Source organism: Mixophyes fleayi, chromosome 10 (genome assembly GCF_038048845.1).
Source record: "Mixophyes fleayi isolate aMixFle1 chromosome 10, aMixFle1.hap1, whole genome shotgun sequence".
Lineage (NCBI taxonomy): Eukaryota > Metazoa > Chordata > Amphibia > Anura > Limnodynastidae > Mixophyes > Mixophyes fleayi.
The window spans coordinates 7,173,768-7,193,828 of record NC_134411.1 but is presented as its reverse complement, the minus strand read 5'-3'; the positions used below and the strand labels follow the sequence as shown (position 1 = coordinate 7,193,828).

Here is a 20,061-nt window from a genome sequence, read left to right as displayed (position 1 = left end):
ATTTCTTATGCATAGAGGAGAGACTTGGCTTCCAGCTGTGATAATTTGATGGGCACTTGGCATTATGTCTCAGGCAGCAGTTTATCTAGGTCCCAGACTGCCCACAATGAGCAACTTTATTATTCATATTCAGATTATGATTATTGAGCCCCCTTCTCTTACATATATGACTGCCCCAGCCCTTGTAATTGTATCCTGTTTACCAGAATCACCTGCACTACAACTATGGATGAATAAACATTACAATTGCTTTGGGTATAGGACAGCCACAGGCCAAAATGGACATTTTCAAACATAAAACACAACAATAAAATGCAATAATAAATCTTGCCCTGACATTTCCCTCCAGATTAGTTAAAACATGTAGAGTAAATAAAATACAGGCATTGGGTTGTTGCTGATGCAGCGGACTAGGCACCTACAGTAGTCATCATGTCAGCTTCAACCACAACTAAACACTGCCCTCAGTTTACTTCCAAACTTTTGTAAGTAACTTCTTCTATAGTTTCTTCATGTGTGTGCAAAAACTTGTGAATTTCTTACTGAGCCCATTGTAAGGCCCTTGTCCAGGAGGCACATCCTTAATATTAAGCAATGTTTTGCTAATCTTGCCAATTTTGATTTACTCATGATAAAAAGATGCATGAAGTAAAAAAACAGGATAGAACAACTTCACCTCTGCAGACTCGCATCTTCCCACTCCATTAATTACCAATTCAGGGCTGCCATCAGAAATTGCAGGGCCCAGTACAAATGAAACAGGCAGGGCCTCCCTCCCCCACTGAGAATGACTTTGGCACACCCACATTACTCATCCCAAAATCCTTCCACCTTCCCCTTTTGTACTGGGGAAATAGATTGTTACATGGGACCTGATTCGAGTCATTCTTGTCCATCCTCTCTAAAACGTCCAGTACTCCATAGAGTAACTCTTCGTGATGTAACCATGTCTTTTCACAGCAACTCCAATGCAGAAGCAATACAGTACAGTTTAAATGGGCATTGTTATAGTTATCACATTTCTAAAGCAAAGTTCATGGTCAACAGGGGAAATGCAGGATTTCTGAAGGGGGGTTTCCATATCCTGGGGCCTGATTCATCAAGGTACGCAAACTCATGTTTCATACTTTGAGTGACGCAAACCCTTATATTTGCGTTGGAGTTTGAGATTGAGTTGACTTTGAGTGCCGTATCTGCTCTGTTTGCGCTGCGTATGTGGTGTTTTACATAGCTCAAGTCCCATTTAGCAGATGCGTATGAGTTTGCGTACCTTGATGAATCAGGCCCCTGGATATCATTTCAATGATTAATATCATCATCATCATCTATTTATTTATATAGCGCCACTAATTCTGGAGCGCTGTACAGAGAACTCACTCACATCAGTCCATGCCCAATTGGAGCTTATAGTCTAAATTCCCTAACATACACACACACACAGACAGAGAGAGAGAGAGAGAGAGACTAGGGTCAATTTGAAAGCAGCTAATTAACCTGCTAGTATGTTTTTGGAGTGTGGGAGGAAACCAGAGCACCCGGAGGAAACCCACACAAACACGAGGAGAACATACAAACTCCACATAGATGAGGCCATGGTCGGGAATCGAACTCATAACCCCAGTGCTGTGAGACAGAAGTGCTAACCACTGCGCCACTGTGCCGCTTTCAACCCCCCTCCCATCTACTTCAAATACACGATAATGTTGAGTGCACTACTGTTAGGTGCACACAGCTCTCTTTCCTGAGCAGTGTAGTGTGAAGCAGGACATGCCTCACAACTATCCTTGCAGTCAGAACAGAGTCCTGACTGAGCAGGACAGTCACCTAAAAGTGGGACTGCCCCACCAGAATTAGGACAGTTAGAAGACTGTGCTGCTCTCTCCTACCTGTTCTTGCAGCTTTCACTACCTGCGGCTGCTGGTGTCTTGAGCTCAGTTGCTGCTTGTCTGGATCCTGGACTGTTACAAGCGGATTATTGTTGTACAGAATCTACAATCCACAAAAATGCCCACACTCTGACTCCATCTGGGAACATACATATTTTACGGTGACATTTTTTGTAAAGCAGCTCTCACCTTAGCACACTCACCCCAGCCACAATAGTCCTGAGCGCAGATCACCTTTAGTTCAAATAATTAGTATTTACATTTAATAAATAGACCCCCCCAAATGACCCAACTTTTAATTAATGTAATTTACAGTTAATAATTACACATATTTCTTCCCTAAAGTGACCCAAATTAATAGCATTCATGTTTTATAATTAAACCTATTTCCCCCCATACTGCCCTGGTATTAAATAATAAGAATTCACTTTTGATAAATAGCTCTTCTCCCCAAAACTCAGCTCCATGTTCATTTAATAGCCCCAATACTACTCCAACATTTAATAGTCCCATCATCCCACATTAAATAAATAGGCACTACCATGACCCTACTATTACATTGAATAGCCCCCACCATCATATTAATTTGTTCCTAATAATAAATGAATATCCCCCAACTCTCAGTTACGTTACTAGCCCAGCCTCCCCCCCCCCCCCATTACAAGTCATACTCAGATTTGTTTTTCTCCCTCCATGTCCCTGGTTTTCTACCTTCTGTATTAATCCTCTTTCTATGCTTCCCTTTCCCTGACTTCGGTTTGTTTATTTGTTTAACTTTTACTTAGTTCTCCCCTCCCTGCTCCTACTTCTTAAGAAATGTTGAAATAATAGTGTACTTAGCAGTGGGGGGTTAAGGATGATGTTATTGGCAAGGAGACCCCATCCATTGGCCTAAATGCCACTCATTCATTTAAAATTGACACTATCTATCTAGATAGCATGGACCCCTCCCCTCCCCTCCACAAATCTTCTTCAAGTGCCGATGTAGTGTTGGTGGGACAGGATCTTCTGTCTACAATCTCTTGTTTCCTGGGAGTGTGAGGTGGCGCAGGTCATGTGACGGGACGTCAGCGGTTGAGGAGCGGGAACATGTTGTGGAGAAGGAAGCAGAGGAACAGGTCTCCAGATCCATTCCTCTGCAGATCCTGCTGCATCCAATATAGATGCCGATGGTGAGCTCCCACCCTATTAGTGACTTGGAGCCGCATCATCACAGGGGAGAAAAAAATGAGTGGCGCCAGACATGTCACCCCCCCCCCCCCCCCCGTATACCTCTGATGGTGACCCTGCCAACATTTATAGACACCCATCAACCAATGTAATGAATAAATTCAAACACGCAACACAAGTGACACATATGATAAACACAGTCCTGAAGTCCTCACCCTCTAATGATTAATTTGAGACATAAATGAGCATATACAAATGTTATTTTATAATAATAACAGATACATTTAAAATAATAAAAGGATGTGGTCCTACAGTGGACATTGATGTAACGCTTTTGTCATGCACATTTTTGGATCATTTGCCAACTCACAAAATTATTCACAGATTGATTTTACATCTGGGTTTCCAACCATGGTGAAGTGGGCGGGCATCATAAAATGCGTTAGTCGGATGACCCTTATTGTCTCATTTGTCACATTTCAGAGTGAATTCCAGATGATCCTGACTAATATGTACAACCAACAACACGTGTCGCACATATTAGTCCAAATGTCGGGTCTGTCGGGTTGGTGTGACAAGGACACATTTAAACAGTGTGCAATTGGACCTAATTACAGGGACATGTCATTTTTTAAAGGTTCAATGATACTGTGTATCTATCACCCACCTGCCCAGGATTTCCAGCAGCTCAGCTACACCATTAAACCGTTCTGTCTCATAGATAAATCTATAATATGAATAAAATAAGAAAGAAACAAAAACAATTAGTAATACTGAAATTAGTGACACTAAAATCATTACCTATGAAACATGTACAATGATATGCAGCATAGACCTCCTTACTATATTTCTGTAAATGTACAGCGAGATCTTTAGGGCAGGCCCAGTAGGGTTGCTTTATTCCAGATGCTCAAATTTGTTCCAAACTGGTTCATCAAATCTGCTCTAAAATTGCAAAAATCTGTGACAAATTCTTGAGCATTCTTGAAAACTTGGAGCTAAACGCAAGCAAGGTGAACAGGTCCAACTGGCTTGAGCTTAAATGACTATATTGTAAAGTTATTTAAGTAGTTTTCTATGCAAACAGTGAACTCAAACACAATAATGCTTGCTGTTTAAATAAAAAACTGGTATTCTGCATCTTTGGTTACGGATCGAAAACTGTTCATCCTTATCTATGCTCTATTTATTTTACCTTCTCCATGTGTTTGTCAAGATATCTAATTTGCACTGTGTGTGCATAACAATTTGACATTTCAGTTTTCACCATGACAAAGAGACCTAAGCAGTCTTGAAAGCCTGCGATAATATCTGTTCAGTTGGTCAAAAGCTTTTCCCAGCCATTAGGAAGGGAAATGTATCATTTGTAGTCAGAGTCAACCATCAAAACCTGGGTGATTTGTGAAGAGTGAGAGATTTCAAAAACAAAACATAACCATCAACATCTTCACCTCTAATCCTACCAACCTCTAATGTACATAGTTTAAATCTCTGTGACTTACCCTGTGCAAAATGAATTGGTCTATAGCAGTGTTGGCTAACCTGTGACACTCCAGGTGTTGTGAAAGTACAAGTCCCAGCATGCTTTGCCAATATATCGCAGCTTATTGCTGGAAGGGTATGCTGGGACTTGTAGTTTCACAACACCTGGAGTGTCACAGGTTAGCCAACACTGGTCTATAGTATGGACTATACACAACATAGTAGTGTACCAGTCCTTTGTTCTATGAAATAGCTTATGCATTTTCTTATTAATATTGGTCCAAGTACCAAAGCCTTATTCCATATCTGCATGTGGTATTTCTACTGTATAACTCAGTGGTTCCCAAACTGTGTGCCTAGGCTCCCTGGGGTGCCGCGGTGATCTCACGAGGGTGCTTTGGCCAGGGCCAGTGGTAAGCAAGGTGGGGGACTACTTGGTAATTATTTTGGCTAAGAGGTGCCTTGAAAAAATTACGGAGGCCCTAAGGGTGCCTTGAATTGAAAAAATTTGGGATCCACTGGTATAACTATCTGTGCGTTGTTGTGCAGTCAGGACTGCATATCAGGTAAGTCTCTGCTATGGAACACAAAGCAATACAAAGGGAGTTCTGCAACCAAGCAGCGCTGTGAGCGGCATTTCTGTGGAGTGTAGAGGGGGAGGGAACTGAAGAGCTGCCTAACTCTTTAGAAGCCTCCTACAGGTTAGTTATGCTTTCTCCGTGGCCTGACATCACTGAGGTGGAGTACACGATCTTAAACCATGTTACCACCCCCAGCCCCCCCCCCCCCCCTCAAAAAAAACCAGTTCCTGTGGACACCCATGTACTACCATGAATGCACAGAGAAAATTCAAAGCATTTTGTTATAAACTGTACCTGAGGAATATATTGTTGCACTGCTTTCTGATATATGCTCTGAGTCCCAGGAATTTTCCATAGACGCGGTGCAGAATGGTCTTCAAATATTCCCGCTCACGGGGATCCTCGCTGTCAAACAGATCCAGGAGCTTCAAAAGCAAATGATATGGATGAAACACAAGAGAATCCTAAGAATGTTTCCATGAGACAAGGAAAAAACATCTGTGCAAGGAGCAAAGTTAGGAACTCATGGAATAATGGTTATAAAATAGCAACTTCAATTACATAAAAAAACAAAATTCTCTAGACATTGACATCTACAGAACACATTATTCGATAATCATAATCGCGTACAATTACCAGATCTTGCATATAATTTTTTCACGCATTAGAAATTATAAAAATAAGTCGACAGGAGGGGGTAAGAGAAATCATATAGTCATGCATTGGAGAATAAAAGTCAGTATTATTATTATTAACCAAAATGCACAGTAAAAACTATTTGTATTTTTCGAGCTCTCAAACCAATACAGTAGGAGAGATGTACTGATATATTAGTTAAACATAAATTTGCACCCACCATGAGGACAAACTTCTGGTCCACATATCTCTTAGCCAGTGAAGGCTGGAAGTCCTGACTCTCCAGGAAGCGGAGAAAGAATTCATATACCAACTAGGGAGAAGTAAATAGAGAATGAGAGATTCAAGTAACAAGCAGTAAATAAGTAATAACAGCAGATAAGAGAAAGGTAAAAGAACAAGTCAAAGTAAATAAGTGTGTGGATGGGATCAAATAAGGACTGATTGAACTATTTTAGATAAAGTGTCTTTGTGACGATTATGTGCTATTGTTATTTTCCCTTAATATTCAGGTATGACAATGTATATTGTATGTAACCTAATGTAATCTCAACATGTGCTTTGCTAATTTTTAATTTAGTCTGAACCTATGCAAGTGTCAATAATCTTTTGAAATTAGCCAAATCCAGGGATAGATTAGCATCTCTGAGCAGCAGAGGATGTGGACCTGACCAGCCAAGCAGAACGAGCAGAAGTGAGAACTCAGGTCCTGTGAACATTCCAGATCTCAGGACATTCATAACTCACTAACTCACTTCGGAATGCTTGGTGTCATTTTGAGAATCAATCTGACCTAATTGAAAAAGTAATTACTAAGGTGGGATGTGAAGAGCCTGTAAGAAGGGTTTAAAATCTTCTGCTTTAGACATTACAGAGTGCATTTTCATGAGTGGGTCTATCAAGACTGAAATGTCCTATGTTTCTCAGTTGTCTTCCCTCACAAATGCCAAGTCTTAACTAGTAAGTAGTGACTCTGGTTTTATGTCCTATTTTATTTTCATTTGGTGAGGTGTGAGCTACTTCTCTGTTGGCAGAATACTCGGAGAGCCTTCCAGCCATGCTTCTCTACCCTCCCCAGTACCTTATACTACTGCACTCCTTATAAAGTTGCTTCAGTAGGCTAATCACTGTGTGTTTTCTCCTTTAGTGACTGTATGAGGAGCAGGCAGTGGGGGAAAACATGTTTTAGGCACTGGAAGATGGATGGGATGGCAGGCCAGGTGGCAGCTCAGGCGATATGACTGGCAGGAACACCACTGAATGCCTGTGAACAATAATGCTCATGTATATGAACACACTGCAGGCTGGTAATATGTGTGTGTGTTGCTAAGTTAATATATTTCAGACCAGTGGTGGAAGTGGGGGTGTATATGGTGGTATGCCATAACGCCAGGTCTCATTCTGCTTTGATTGTAAATTGATCAAATTCCAATCACTTACATTCCCATTAAATATTTTATACCACCGCTTCTAAATTTCCACGTAGAAAACTGCTTGAGAACTTATACCCGTAAGACCAGTAATAATACAAAAATAATCTCTACTTATGAACTATTCAGACCTTACTTCTGACAATGATACAAATAAGGCTCATGATGTTCTTTCTCATAGATGGAAAGTTAACTTATTTTTGTAAAATGGAGGTAATAAATTGTAAACATTCACCTTAGTGTATAAGTATATCTGGGGTTATATATTGAAGGACAGCTATATCACCAACTTTTACCTGAAGATGTGGCCAGGAGGGCTCAAAATTTGGCTCGTCCTCCTCAGGGTCAAACTCTGGGTTGTCAGTGGGAGGCAGCGTCCGAAATATATTCACTGAGATCTGTGGAAAAGAAATGGGGAGTATCAAATGAAAGACATAATGACAAAAGTCCACTTACTCCCTGAAATATTGTAGCTATTCCTAAACCTCCATGGGAATTTGGCCTAGCAGCCAAACAAAACAGATGTGCTTCATCAAAGCTAAGTATCACATCTGGGGGTATATTTACTAAACTACAGGTTTGAAAAAGTGGAGATGTTGCCTATAGCAACTAATCAGATTCTAGCTATCATTTTGTAGAATGTACTAATTTGATTGGTTGCTATAGACAACATCTCCACTTTTTCAAACCTGCAGTTTAGTAAATATACCTCGTGGCATAATTTGATGACATCAGAATTTACCCCCTACTGTAAAAGCTAATAACAAGCATAGTGCACAGTTCTCTGCAAAGACCTTTACTTATGCCTTTGGGAGTCATTTTGGTAGGCCGTATCACTCATACGTGCTGAGATCTATCTCCTACCTAAAAGTCAGAAGGCCAAGTGCCACCTGTGGCCCCAAAGAAGCCTATCTGAAAACTGAAGTGAAAAACAGGCTTTCTCAAACTTCACAACCTTAACCAGCTTTGTTTATAGCAGTCCTCTCCATAGTTCCATATCAAGTGACCTTGGCCCAGACGGCCCAGTCATCGACAGTTCCTGCGGCTTGAGGACCGTCTTTTTAACTAAAGCAGCAAGTTCTTCTAGCAACACCAATATTTTACTGAGTTATTACCAATAACTGACAGAAATCAAAGTATGATAAGCACCAAATATATTGTTCCAAATATAAACCTACTTAACACTGACAGGACAGTCCCATACGCTGAGGCACCCTTACATCACCCCTCAGTAGCTAGGTCAATTTAGAAACAGACCCAATGTTTTACTTGTACATTTTCACCACAGTGTGCCCTTAGCAGTGTCTGACATTGTCACTTGCAGCAACCTGTACACATTCAACTAGGTCTCAATGGTCTCTGTAGGCTGTACTTAGTTCTATGCCCCATCTCATCAGTGCTGGCCTAGATCAGACTTGGACCATTTAAGTATGGAGCACATCCAGCTCCACGGTGTGACTTCTTAGAGACTAAAGACTGTACATGAGACTCAGAGAGAGCACGGTTCACACCTGATCACCTGGGGAGCTTCCCTCAAGATTTGGTCTCACAATAGACCTAACACAAGAGTTGTCACTAACCTTCTCTAATATACAGTGTGAATCAGCCCTCCAATATATAGGGACGCCTTTTTTTTTTATCCCTGAGACCTGCCTCAGAAGTGTGTGTGTCCCCAGCAGCTTATACTAAATGCGGGCCCAACAGTTTGTGGTGTACCAAAATCCTAACCATCATCAACCTCCTTTTCCTGAATGAGCACAGTCAACTAATCCAGAGGAACCAGAAGTTTAACTTCAACAAAAAAGTTCAACTTCCCATTTGATCGCCCGATCGGCCCACCAATCAGCCTCCAGCTATAATAGGAACCCTCAGACAATTTCCACAAGTGTGGATTGCTGGTGGGGAAGTTGCTCCAGGTGACCCCCTTCAACTTCAGGTGGATGATCTCATTCCACCACCACCAACCACTCGCTGACTGACACATATTTCTTTTAATATCCTGACTGATGCAGGGTCAAGGCGTCATATATACGGCCTACAATGACCAGCTTCTCATTACCTTTTGACTTCCGGAGACTATACCATCGGTGTCCAGCAGAGACTTAACCATAGGGGCTGATGCTGCGTTTACAAAAAAATCCCACAGTTACGTATATATGAGTCACACACATCTTAAGCTCTAAAAAACTCTAGAGGCCAAGTTTCCCTCCCTGATTTCCTTGCTCTGCGGCCTTTGCCACATCCCTTACCATAGAAGATGTTATTATGTATTACCATACCCATGGTCCATGCCATGTTTGGGCAGGTATCCCTCACCATGGGTCACCTTAACTCCAGCTAAAACAGTCTCTAGCCCTGAGGGAAGATATGTTATATTGGTAGACATGTACCACCTCCTCACCTTGGTTTTCTATGTGACTAGTTTTAGCAGATTGTAGTGCAGAATGTGATCTGTGGAGGGGACTTCACTGTAATTTTGGAGCCACAATTAGACAAATCTACAAAATCCACCCACCTGGTCCCCCCTCGAGAGGCCAGGAAACCAGTCCCACCGCCTAAGCTTCATGGTATTTATGGAATATAAAATATAAATCAGCCAAGGACTATACTCACTTATCAGGTTAAAGGTTATATTCTTGCATTGGCCTACTATGATAATACTCATATCTCTCAAAAATTAGTTAGGGTCGAGATTACTCCCATCTTGGGGTCCAACCACAATGTAAAATATCAAAATATATGTATTTTGAACATCTTACAGTACCTCTTATTTTTATTTCAAGCACTGCCATTAAAAGTCTCAAATGACAATTTTAAAATTCTACAAAATATTAAAGACTATTTTGTTTAGTTTTATTTTTTTTTAAAAAATGCCCAAAATTAGATTGACTATACTATATAAACATTCCTAATTAAATGGTAAATGTGTTAAGTTCTAGCAAATCGCCGATATTCGGCGACTTTGCCTGCATATTTTAAAATGCCAATGGGTTTAAAGGCAAAATTTGCCTTTAAACTCATTGCTATTTAGATTTAGAGATTGGTATTACAGCCTAATGATATTGAAACTTATGTTCTCTGTTTGTTCAGACTTCTGCTGGAAGGGGTATTCACAAAAGAGCACGCTTATTCATATCTGGTGGCAGCGCCACAAAATCAAGCTGTATTGAAAATATGTTTTGATGGTTATTAAAGACCATGGGCCTTATTCATTAAGGGACATAAAAAGAGATTTTGTACATATCTGAAGCACCGTTGAATTAATCTTTGGATGGAACAGGGCAGAGAAGAGGCGTATGTGCGTAGTCCATGTACAGTAAGGGTGTGCTGAGCTGGAGCACACGCATCAGTCAGATACTTGTTTTTCAGCAATATCTCTTGTTATGGCTACAGGTCTAGTCTACGTGCTAATTACTAGGTATGACGGCTGATCATTTTTGTAATCAGAAACAACTGTAAAAATGTATTTTATGTACAGTAGACACTCATGACATCCTAATTAATGTATTTCATTGGGAAAAAAAATAAAAACCAAAAACACAGTGCACCGCAGCTTGCTGCGTATGGGGCTGCGTAGCCGGAGACCGGCCAGAGGACCCATGCTGACCCCTGTCCACTGCTGAAAGCGCCTACAATGAGCATGTAAGCGCCAGAATTGGACCATGAAGAAATGGAAGAAGAAGGTGGCCTGGTCTGATGAATCACCTTTACTTTTACATCGCGTGGACGGCCGGGTGCTTGTGCTTCGTTTACCTGGGGAAGAGATGGCGCCAGGATGTACTATGGGAATAAGGCAAGCTGGCGGAGGCAGTGTGATGCTCTGGGCAATGTACTGCTGGGAAACCTACGGCCCTGGCATTAATGTGGATGATACTTTGACACATTCCACATACCTAAAACAGTGATGCAGACCAAGTGCTCCTCTTCATGGAAACGGAATACACTGATGGCAGTGGCCTCTTTCAGCAGGATAATGCACCCTGCTGCACTGCACAAATTGTTCAGGAATGGTTTGAGGAACATGACAAAGAGTTCAAGGTGTTATTTAGCCTCCAATTCCCCAGTTCTCAATCCTAGCATCTGTGGGGTGTGATGGAAAACAAGTCCGAGCCATGGAGGCTTCACCTCGCAATTAAAGGACTTGGATCTTCTGCTAACGTCTTGATACCACAGAACACCTTCAGAGGTTTTGTCGCGTCCATGAATCGACGTGTCAGAGCTGTTTTGGCTGCACAATATTAGGCAGGTGGTTTTAATGTTGTGCTGATCGGTGTATATCCTAGATCCATTTATTACTGGGAGCTAGTATCTAGTATTCTAGGGATTTTTTTTAGGTTATTAATCCCAATAATGGTGTCAAAAATTGTACCCTGCAACTAGAATTTCACACTTCGGCTGTACTGTTAATGATGCATTTTCAAAACTGCATAACTGGTCCACTTTAATACAGTGTTTAAGGCAAGATTAGGGTCATTTAGAATATGCAAGCACAGTGCAAAGATGTCTTCTTTTCTGCTCTTGCACTTGTCTTATAAACGTGTGTGTGTACTTGCTCATTATGCACATAAATTATACTGCAGAAAGTCACTTGAATGGATAATAAAGAATACATGCAGGGTGAAAAACATTTGTCGAGCTGAAAGCTACTTCTCAAGTATCAAAAATTTGACAAGGATTTCAAGCTATCGGAGATAGAATTGCAACCAAATTGTACATGCTCCCTGTCTGCAACCCATATATTAAGGTTCAGAATCATGACTTTGCACGGCCTACTTGCATTCTTCTGACCCACAGCGCCCAACAAAACAGCTTTCCCATTGTAAGTGTGCTCTTTTCACTCTCATATTGTGATTTAAGTGCAGCAAAATATGAAAGAAAATTAATCTTCCACGTTTTTCAAAAGTTTCTATTCTTTCTTAAATCTTCATATTGAGTAAATTCATTTTCAGTGAGTAATACCACTTTCATACTGCCGCCCCGGCTATATCCCGGGTTGTTAACCCGGGATATTGCCGGGGCACAGCGCAGTATAGATTAGAAGATTCCCGGCTCGGGCGGGTTCATACTGCACCTGCCCGACCCGGGTTTTAGAAAAAAAAAAGTGTAAAAAAATGTTTTAATTAAAAAAAAATACATAACAAATGTTTACTTAACTTATTTTCAGCCAGCGGTGTCTCCGGTGCGTTGCCGGCTGTCAGGGGGACCTCTGGGTACTAAAATGACGTCATTTCTAGTCCATTAGAAATGACGTCATTTTAGTACCCAGAGGTCCCCCTGACAGCCGGCAACGCACCGGAGACACCGCTGGCTGAAAATAAGTTAAGTAAACATTTGTTATGTATTTTTTATTAATTAAAATATTTATTTTTTTTTCACTTCCCCATTTTTTTTTTTTTACAGTATGAATGGTGAGACCCGGGAATTACACGGGTTACACCATTCATACTGCAGGCGAGCGGAGTCAAACCCGGGAATTACCCCTCGCAAAATCCCGGGTCTAGACCCGGGATTTTGTGGTTGGACTATTCATACTGCACCAAGACCTGGGTTTTTCAGCGTGCCTCTGCAAAAACCCGGGTTTTCGGTGCAGTATGAATGGGGTATTACTTGCAAAGTAAGAGGCCGATATATCAAAGGGTGAAAAGACTATTTGGCAGTTTTGATGGTGATAGTGCAGTACAGTACACAGAGCAGACACAGCTCAGAGGCTTACTACATCATGTACCATGTGAGTGTGGTTGCTGTGGTCCTTGACACTGCGCAGAATTATAAATCATTAATAGCAGCCTGAAGAGACAAACCAAGGAAAAATGGTAAATAGCAACATTCTTCTTATATTCTGTCTGTGTGATTCAGTGGCATCACCGAGGCATGAGGCACTTATGGCACTTTGTGCCTCATGGTTTAGTTATGGTCCTTGTTTCTATTGAATTCATCGGCTGGATATTGTAAATGCAGCATCATTTTATTGTAGTTTCTGTAGACCTATTTTTCTGTGCTCCATTTAAATGTTAAAAATAACTTCTAGATCATTCTGTAATAATTTGTCACAGTGAAGTGGGAGGGGTATGGTTTTACTTCTGTTCTGCCTGCCTGGCTTATGCAGTAGAGAGGGACAGAATTATTACAGAAAGTTGCCAAGAGGAATATGCATCAGTGATGAATTTAGAACATCCCACTCTGCTGACTCCAATAAGGATTGTTGTAAAAGGGGTCTGACTTCAGAGTGTGGGGGACTGTTTGTCACCAGAGGTTGAGTAATGATTGTTCCTACCATCCTGAGGCTGCATTGGGTGATGGGTTTTAGATTGAAATGTGCCATAAAATAATCTTGAACGGCTTCTTATTCCTCAAGCCAATGCATTAAATAGGGCTTGTCATAAATGAAGATTCAATAAACATGTCTACCTGTATTCTGTGGCTGAGTAGGTTTAGCTCCCAAACAGTGATGTCAACCATTTAAAATAGTTGCGATGAGACCGAAATCTTTCATTTAATCTCTCAGGTCTCCAAAAATAATATCTCTCCTTCCCCAGATATGGCATTACTTCATCTGTATCCTAAACATCTCCAGCGACACAATCACTAAGTCACTGGACATATTCTTATTGCAGCAAGAGCTGCAATAGCCCAGAACTGGAAATCACCTCTAATTCCAGCACTCCCTAAAATTATTAACAAGATCCAACATAGCTACAAAATGGAAACCATAGGTTTTAATCTGTCTACAGGGGCTTCCTCCCCGCTTGTTAAGTGGTTTATATGGTATGAGTACTTTATGAATCACAGCTCAATCTTTGATCCGTGAGTACTGTGGAATGGTTTTTGAGTTAAGTTGGGTACTTGGGCTAGACCCACTGGTACACTTTCTATAACCGGATAGTCTCTTGTCTTGTCCCCCCTCCCACCCTTTATCCGTCTCTTTTTCTTGTCTGTTCTCTTTGCCGTCTTCGGCTTATGTACACTGGGTCATAAGATGTGTTGTTGTCTGTACCAATATTTTTTCTCATTTCTGTTTACTTGTTTGATTGTTTATCTAAGCAGTGTGGATTGTTCAATATAACTGATCTGCTGTATGTACTCTGCAACCACTGCTATGTTTGTAATATGCTTTTCTAAAAAATTCAATAAAAACCTTTTGAGTTAAAAAAAATAAAAATAGTTGCGATGACAATTTTATAAAAACTGACTGACGTCTTGGAGTTTTACTCACATTATTATGCCATATCTAAACTTGTCTATAACTGACAGTAAATTGACTAAAGGATTGTAAGTTCTGTACCCTACACAATCTAATAATAATTGGTGTGGCACTTCTCTGAGTATTATGTAATGTTTCTACTTAATGACAGGTGAATTTTTTTACTGACTGACATTACATTCGCTGACGGTTGGCAACAATGTCCCAAGAACCATACTGATTGACACTGCTGGTGCTTGTATGATCTGCTGTTCTCACATAATGACAGTGCAGTGGAAGGTACACACACAGGGCTGTTCTAGACCAGATGGAGCCCAGGGCAAAAAGTGCCTTTGGTTTATCCCCTTCACCCCATAACCCCCTCACCCCTCTGCAACTATCCATACTAACTGCACCACATGATGGTATTGAGGAGGAACTACAATTGGAACCATTTCCCCCTCTGGCTGTAATGCTTAACAATGTTTGGACCTTTTTAAGAGATTATTTGCTAAAAGCAGCAGTACCTAAGAAGGAGTTATATGACTGAACACCCCCCCCCCCCCATCTAATGCAAGTAATTCATTGATTCAGTAGACCATCACATTTTAATAAATCATCCATAGAAGGAAAGCTGTAGTAATTTTAAGTAATTTTTCTATTTTTGGTCCAATGCACGCCAGCCACGCCTTAACTCCCCAAAGAAGCTCTGCTCGTGTCTACCAGTACTGCAGGAGTCAGGATTTAGCTCGATACATGCATGATGCATTGCTCTGAGGAATCGCAAGCACAGCAATGGCGCCAAAGAGGGATAAGGGAGGATGGTCGCTAGGCGGTCCGAGGCAAGTGTCATGAAGAAAGGGGGGCAGGAAGTTTATTATACATAGTTTTTCAGTCTACAGTACATGCAGGTATTTATTTAAAAATAAATAAAAATAAAACATAAAATTTAACAATATATATTATATATTAAGCACTTTATATGTGTAATCTTTGTAAATGGTTGACCAGTAATGTCATTGTCATTGTATGCTTTGTGAATGTAATTTATTGCTCAAATTGCTTTGTCACAGTTGGAAGGGAAGCGGCGAGCAAGGCATAGAAAGGTGGAGCCAGCAGGGGCGTGCAGTATCACCCCGGGAAGATGGACACACGCCTGGTTCCAGCTTCAACGGTTGGGCCAATATGGGTGGTGTGTCCGGTTTAAGCAATTGGAGGGTGATTGATGCCAAGGGGCTGGTGTCAAAAGGACGCAGTGCCTACATGGTAGGCAAAACACGCACTATTTTGCTAGATGGACCTGGAAAAATGTGGTAAATTGTATTAGCCTTGCATGCCGATTGTCTGCCAAATACAAGTTTGGAAGTGTTTAATAAAACCATGAGCAATATAATTTTGCCAAATACTTGTCTCAGAGTCTTTCTTCATTAGCTCACTGCGTGGGACGCTGGTTGGTCGGCCTATATCCCTTATCTCCTTTTTCCTTTGCAAAGCACCATGAGTACATTGTAGAGCTAACCCTTGACTCCCGTCCCCAGTGCCTAAAACTCCGGTTCATAGCATAAAGCCACCTGACTTTGGCGTCAACCAGGTATGTTAATTTATAATTTATATTAAAAAACAACAAGGTGTTTCCTCTATATCATCTGTTATATTTCAGTGTTCTAAATCCACAATGTTTCTATGTTTTTCATATGTTGACCTTCCAATAAACAACAAAAGGAGGTGAACACTATGCTGGCACCCCCGGAATGCTGCACCCCCAGGTGGCCATTGCGTACAGCTTTGCATTCAACCAACTTTGCATATGTGCAAGATTATCAAGGTTATCAAGGTTACTGAAACTGGGCAGATATCTATTTCTTTACAAGATATCCAACAGCACATTTGTCAGCAGTGAAGGAGCGAGCGCTGCTACGTATATGCCCTGCAATGACATCATTGTGTGGGACTGAATTTGGGTGAATCGGTGTTGCACTGGGCAGTATATATATGCCAGTTCATACCTTATGGGGGGACGACGACGACACGTACAGCGGGTGAAATAAGTATTGAACACATCAACATTTTTCTCAGTAAATATATACTGAATGTGGCTATTGTAATGAAATTTAAACCAAATGTCAGCAACAACCCTTGCAATCCACACATGCAAAGAAATCAATCCATATATGTCCATAATTTAAGTTTTGTGTAATAATGTGAAGTGACAAAGGGAAAAATTATTGAACGCATGAAGAAAGGAAGGTGCAAAAAGGCATGAAAAGCCAAGATACCAGCTGAAATCTATCAGTAATTAGAAAGCAATCAGTCCAGCTGGTTCAGCCAAAACTGATGGCCAATAAAAAGGTGTCTCATTACGAAGGTGTCACACAAGAAACATCTCATAATGGGTAAAAGCAAAGAGCTCTCTCTAGACCTTCACTACCTTATTGTTGCAAAACATACTCATGGCATTGGCTACAGAAGGATCTCTAAACTGCTGAATGTTTCACCATAAACCGGCCACAACCAGGTGCACCTCGCAAGATTTCTGACAGAGGAGTGAAAAAAATTATCAGAAGAGTTATCCAAGAACCAAGGACCACTTGTGGAGAGCTTCAGAAAGACCTGGAATTACCAGGTACAATTGATGCACAGAAAACAATAAGTAATGCACTCAACCGCCATGACCTGTATGCACTCTCACCACGCAAGACTCCTTTGCTGAAAATAAAACATGTTGAAGCTCCTTTTTAAAATTTGCTGCACAACATTTGGACAAGCCTGTGAAATACTGAGAGAATATAGTGGTGTGGGGCTGTTTTTCTGCACACGGTACTGGCATACTGCTTATCATTGAAGGAAGGATGAATGAAAAAATGTACCAAGACATTCTTGATAAAAATCTGCTGCCGTCTACAAGGATTCTGCAATATTTATTGTTTAACCCTACAATACTTAATCCTACAATAGCTGCTCTGCTATTTAATATCCCCCCAACATGCAAATCCCCGGAAGCGGGATAGGGGGCGTGGTCACGTGTGGCCACATCTCCAGAGGGCTGCCTAAATTCGGAACTGTCTGCTGAAATCCGTACAATTGGGAGGTATGTATTATAACACTACCCTGTCTGCAATATACTGTTTATGTTTGCTCTATCTGAAATAACCCTATACCTACAAAACCTGCATTCTATGTTCCTTAATGTTACTTATTCTGTAATGGAGGCTGTTCCTGGAATCATCTATCTTTGTATGCTCTTTCTCTTCCACACACATTATCACTTTCTCTGACACATGCTCTCTTTCTCGCATACGCCTTTTTGCCTCACACATACTCTCCCTCTTCACACATATGCATTTACATGCGCAGAGACCACTATTTTCATCACATCAAATACCTACGAAACCTCCTCACACGTGCTCTCTGCTCACACGCGGGCTCTCTCTCTCTCTCCTCACGGGCGCTCTCTCTCTCTCCTCACGTGCGCGCTCTCTCTCTCTCCTCACGCGTGCGCTCACTCCTCAAACACGCGCGCTCTCTCCTCACACACGTGCTCTCTGCTCACACGCGCACTCTCTCTCTCTCTCTCTCTCTCTCCTCACGGGCGCTCTCTCTCTCTCTCCTCACGCGTGCGCTCACTCCTCAAACACGCGCGCTCTCTCCTCACACACGTGCTATCTGCTCACACGCGCACTCTCTCTCTCTCTCTCTCTCCTCACGGGCGCTCTCTCTCTCTCTCCTCACGCGTGCGCTCACTCCTCAAACACGCGCGCTCTCTCCTCACACACGTGGCTCATATGAACGCTCTCTCTCGTAACACATACATTGAGACACATGTACACAAAGATGAGAACTGATATCACACTTGTATACACTATTTCTAATTGGGACTCCTTGTCTATGGTATGCAAAATGTATGTTTAAAAAGGGATATATGAATAGAAAAATGTCTCTTAAGACCATCTGAGATGTCATGGGTTTCGTAGGTATTTGATGTGATGAAAATAGTGGTGAACTACAATTGTATTATAATCCAATACTTAATTAGATAAATTATTAATCAGATCCATGGCATTTGTCTTTTTCGTCTTCTCTTAATATTATTATTCTTATTATTATTAATAATAACACCCACATTTTCCTACTCCCTCATTAAACATGGTGACAGCCAAACACCAGGCTGTGGGGGGAGGACAAGTTAAGTAAGAATACATAAAACTATGTTCTCTGTTCAGTATACATATTTACTATGTTATAAACATAATGTTAGTTTGACATTGATTTTGTTTGAATATAGTTTATTTTGAATTCAAATAACAGTGTGTCGGGCCACTCAAACTCTTGGGTCTATCAAAGGGTGAAATGCTCTGTTGTGGCGTCAGGGCTTTTCCTTATCTGGCGACTGCCAGCGAAAGCGCTGTTATCGCTGGATCTAACCCTCACTGGCGAGAAGATTCTCTGGGTTTCGCCTAAAATAGTTTTGAAAGCATGAGAAAGCCTATTAACAAGGATCGAGGCGGTATATCTCTGGATGGCGATAACAGAATGCATGAAACAGTGATTTATATTTAAATAAAACATTTTTCCAGTATTACAATATATTTGTATCTATATTATTATTATTATTATTATTATTAGTGGAACTGAAAGCAAAAGCCCAAGTCCGGGCCGTTTAATTTCACTGCACATGTGCAAAACAGCCGGGTCAACCATGAGTATATTACCTGAGACTGGCCCGACGGCTTCGTTACTTAAGCCTTATCGCTTCACTGCCCCAGGGATATTTCTTTGATAAACGGTGACTGTAACAGATTTTCTATTGCTGCGATAAGCATAATTTGCTGATAATAACTTGTTTGACAGATTAAACTAGTGTACTACATCCAGACACCTGGTATAAGCTAACTGTACAGTCTGGACACATAGACCAAGTGATCTTCAGGGTAGTGCTAGCAGCAAGCCCAGTTAGCTGGCCTCTTGGCTTGTCATATTCAGACAGAATAAGCCCATCACTATCATAGAAATCATCCATTTGGGAAACGCAATTACTGGGCTAGCTAAGCTAGACGCATGAACTAAAGGTTTACCCAGCCTCCAGACCCAGAAAGAGTATTTCCCTCCACAGCTATTGTAGCAACACAAATGATCTCCTTCCCAACACACGGCCTATGTAGCTGGACATAATCTTATGTTACTAAAATGTTCTATACATTTACCTTCTTTTCCCCTAGACAAACAATACAAATGGATTCATGATTAATTATTGAGTCACTGATATTAACGTAGCAATGACGACTTGGTGAACCCAAGTTAAAGCTTTTCTTCAAGGCTAGAAAATACAGCTTTATCTTTTTGAGAACTTCTACCCTTCACAGTATAATTACCCGGTTCATAATTACACATGAGCACATGCTTCTACCTAGCACAGAAATGGACGCACTGCATAGAGTTTATCAGAAAGTGCCATTATTATTTGTAAAACTTCCCACAGGTTACCCATATGCATCACTCACCATCTTAATGATCTCAGGATAAACGGGTTCTATGAGGACTCCCCTGTTTGTGGCAATACACTCAACAAGTTCGTTTAGGGCAGCCCTCTTAATCTCTTTCCCTTTGAGGTCAGCCACGCAGTCCATAAAGTGGAAGATAACTGAGCATTGTTGTAGCTTCTTACAGAACAAGTCATGGAGCTCAGAAACAGGAGCATC

The 20,061-nt window shown here is 41.2% G+C and overlaps 1 protein-coding gene across 5 annotated transcripts in view; it reads right to left on the bottom strand.

The window, feature by feature from the left end:
- The window catches only part of PPP2R5B (protein phosphatase 2 regulatory subunit B'beta), a 52,960-nt gene that overhangs the window by 21,479 nt on the left and 11,420 nt on the right, over positions 1-20,061 (bottom strand). For all 5 annotated transcript variants that reach the window (XM_075187765.1, XM_075187767.1, XM_075187770.1 and 2 more), the window contains 5 exons: positions 19,864-20,060; positions 7,482-7,583; positions 5,976-6,068; positions 5,414-5,544; positions 3,724-3,783 (listed from right to left, as the gene is read on the bottom strand). In XM_075187765.1, coding sequence (XP_075043866.1) covers positions 3,724-3,783; positions 5,414-5,544; positions 5,976-6,068; positions 7,482-7,583; positions 19,864-20,060 — 583 coding nt within the window. The remainder of the gene's footprint in view (positions 1-3,723; positions 3,784-5,413; positions 5,545-5,975; positions 6,069-7,481; positions 7,584-19,863; position 20,061) is intronic.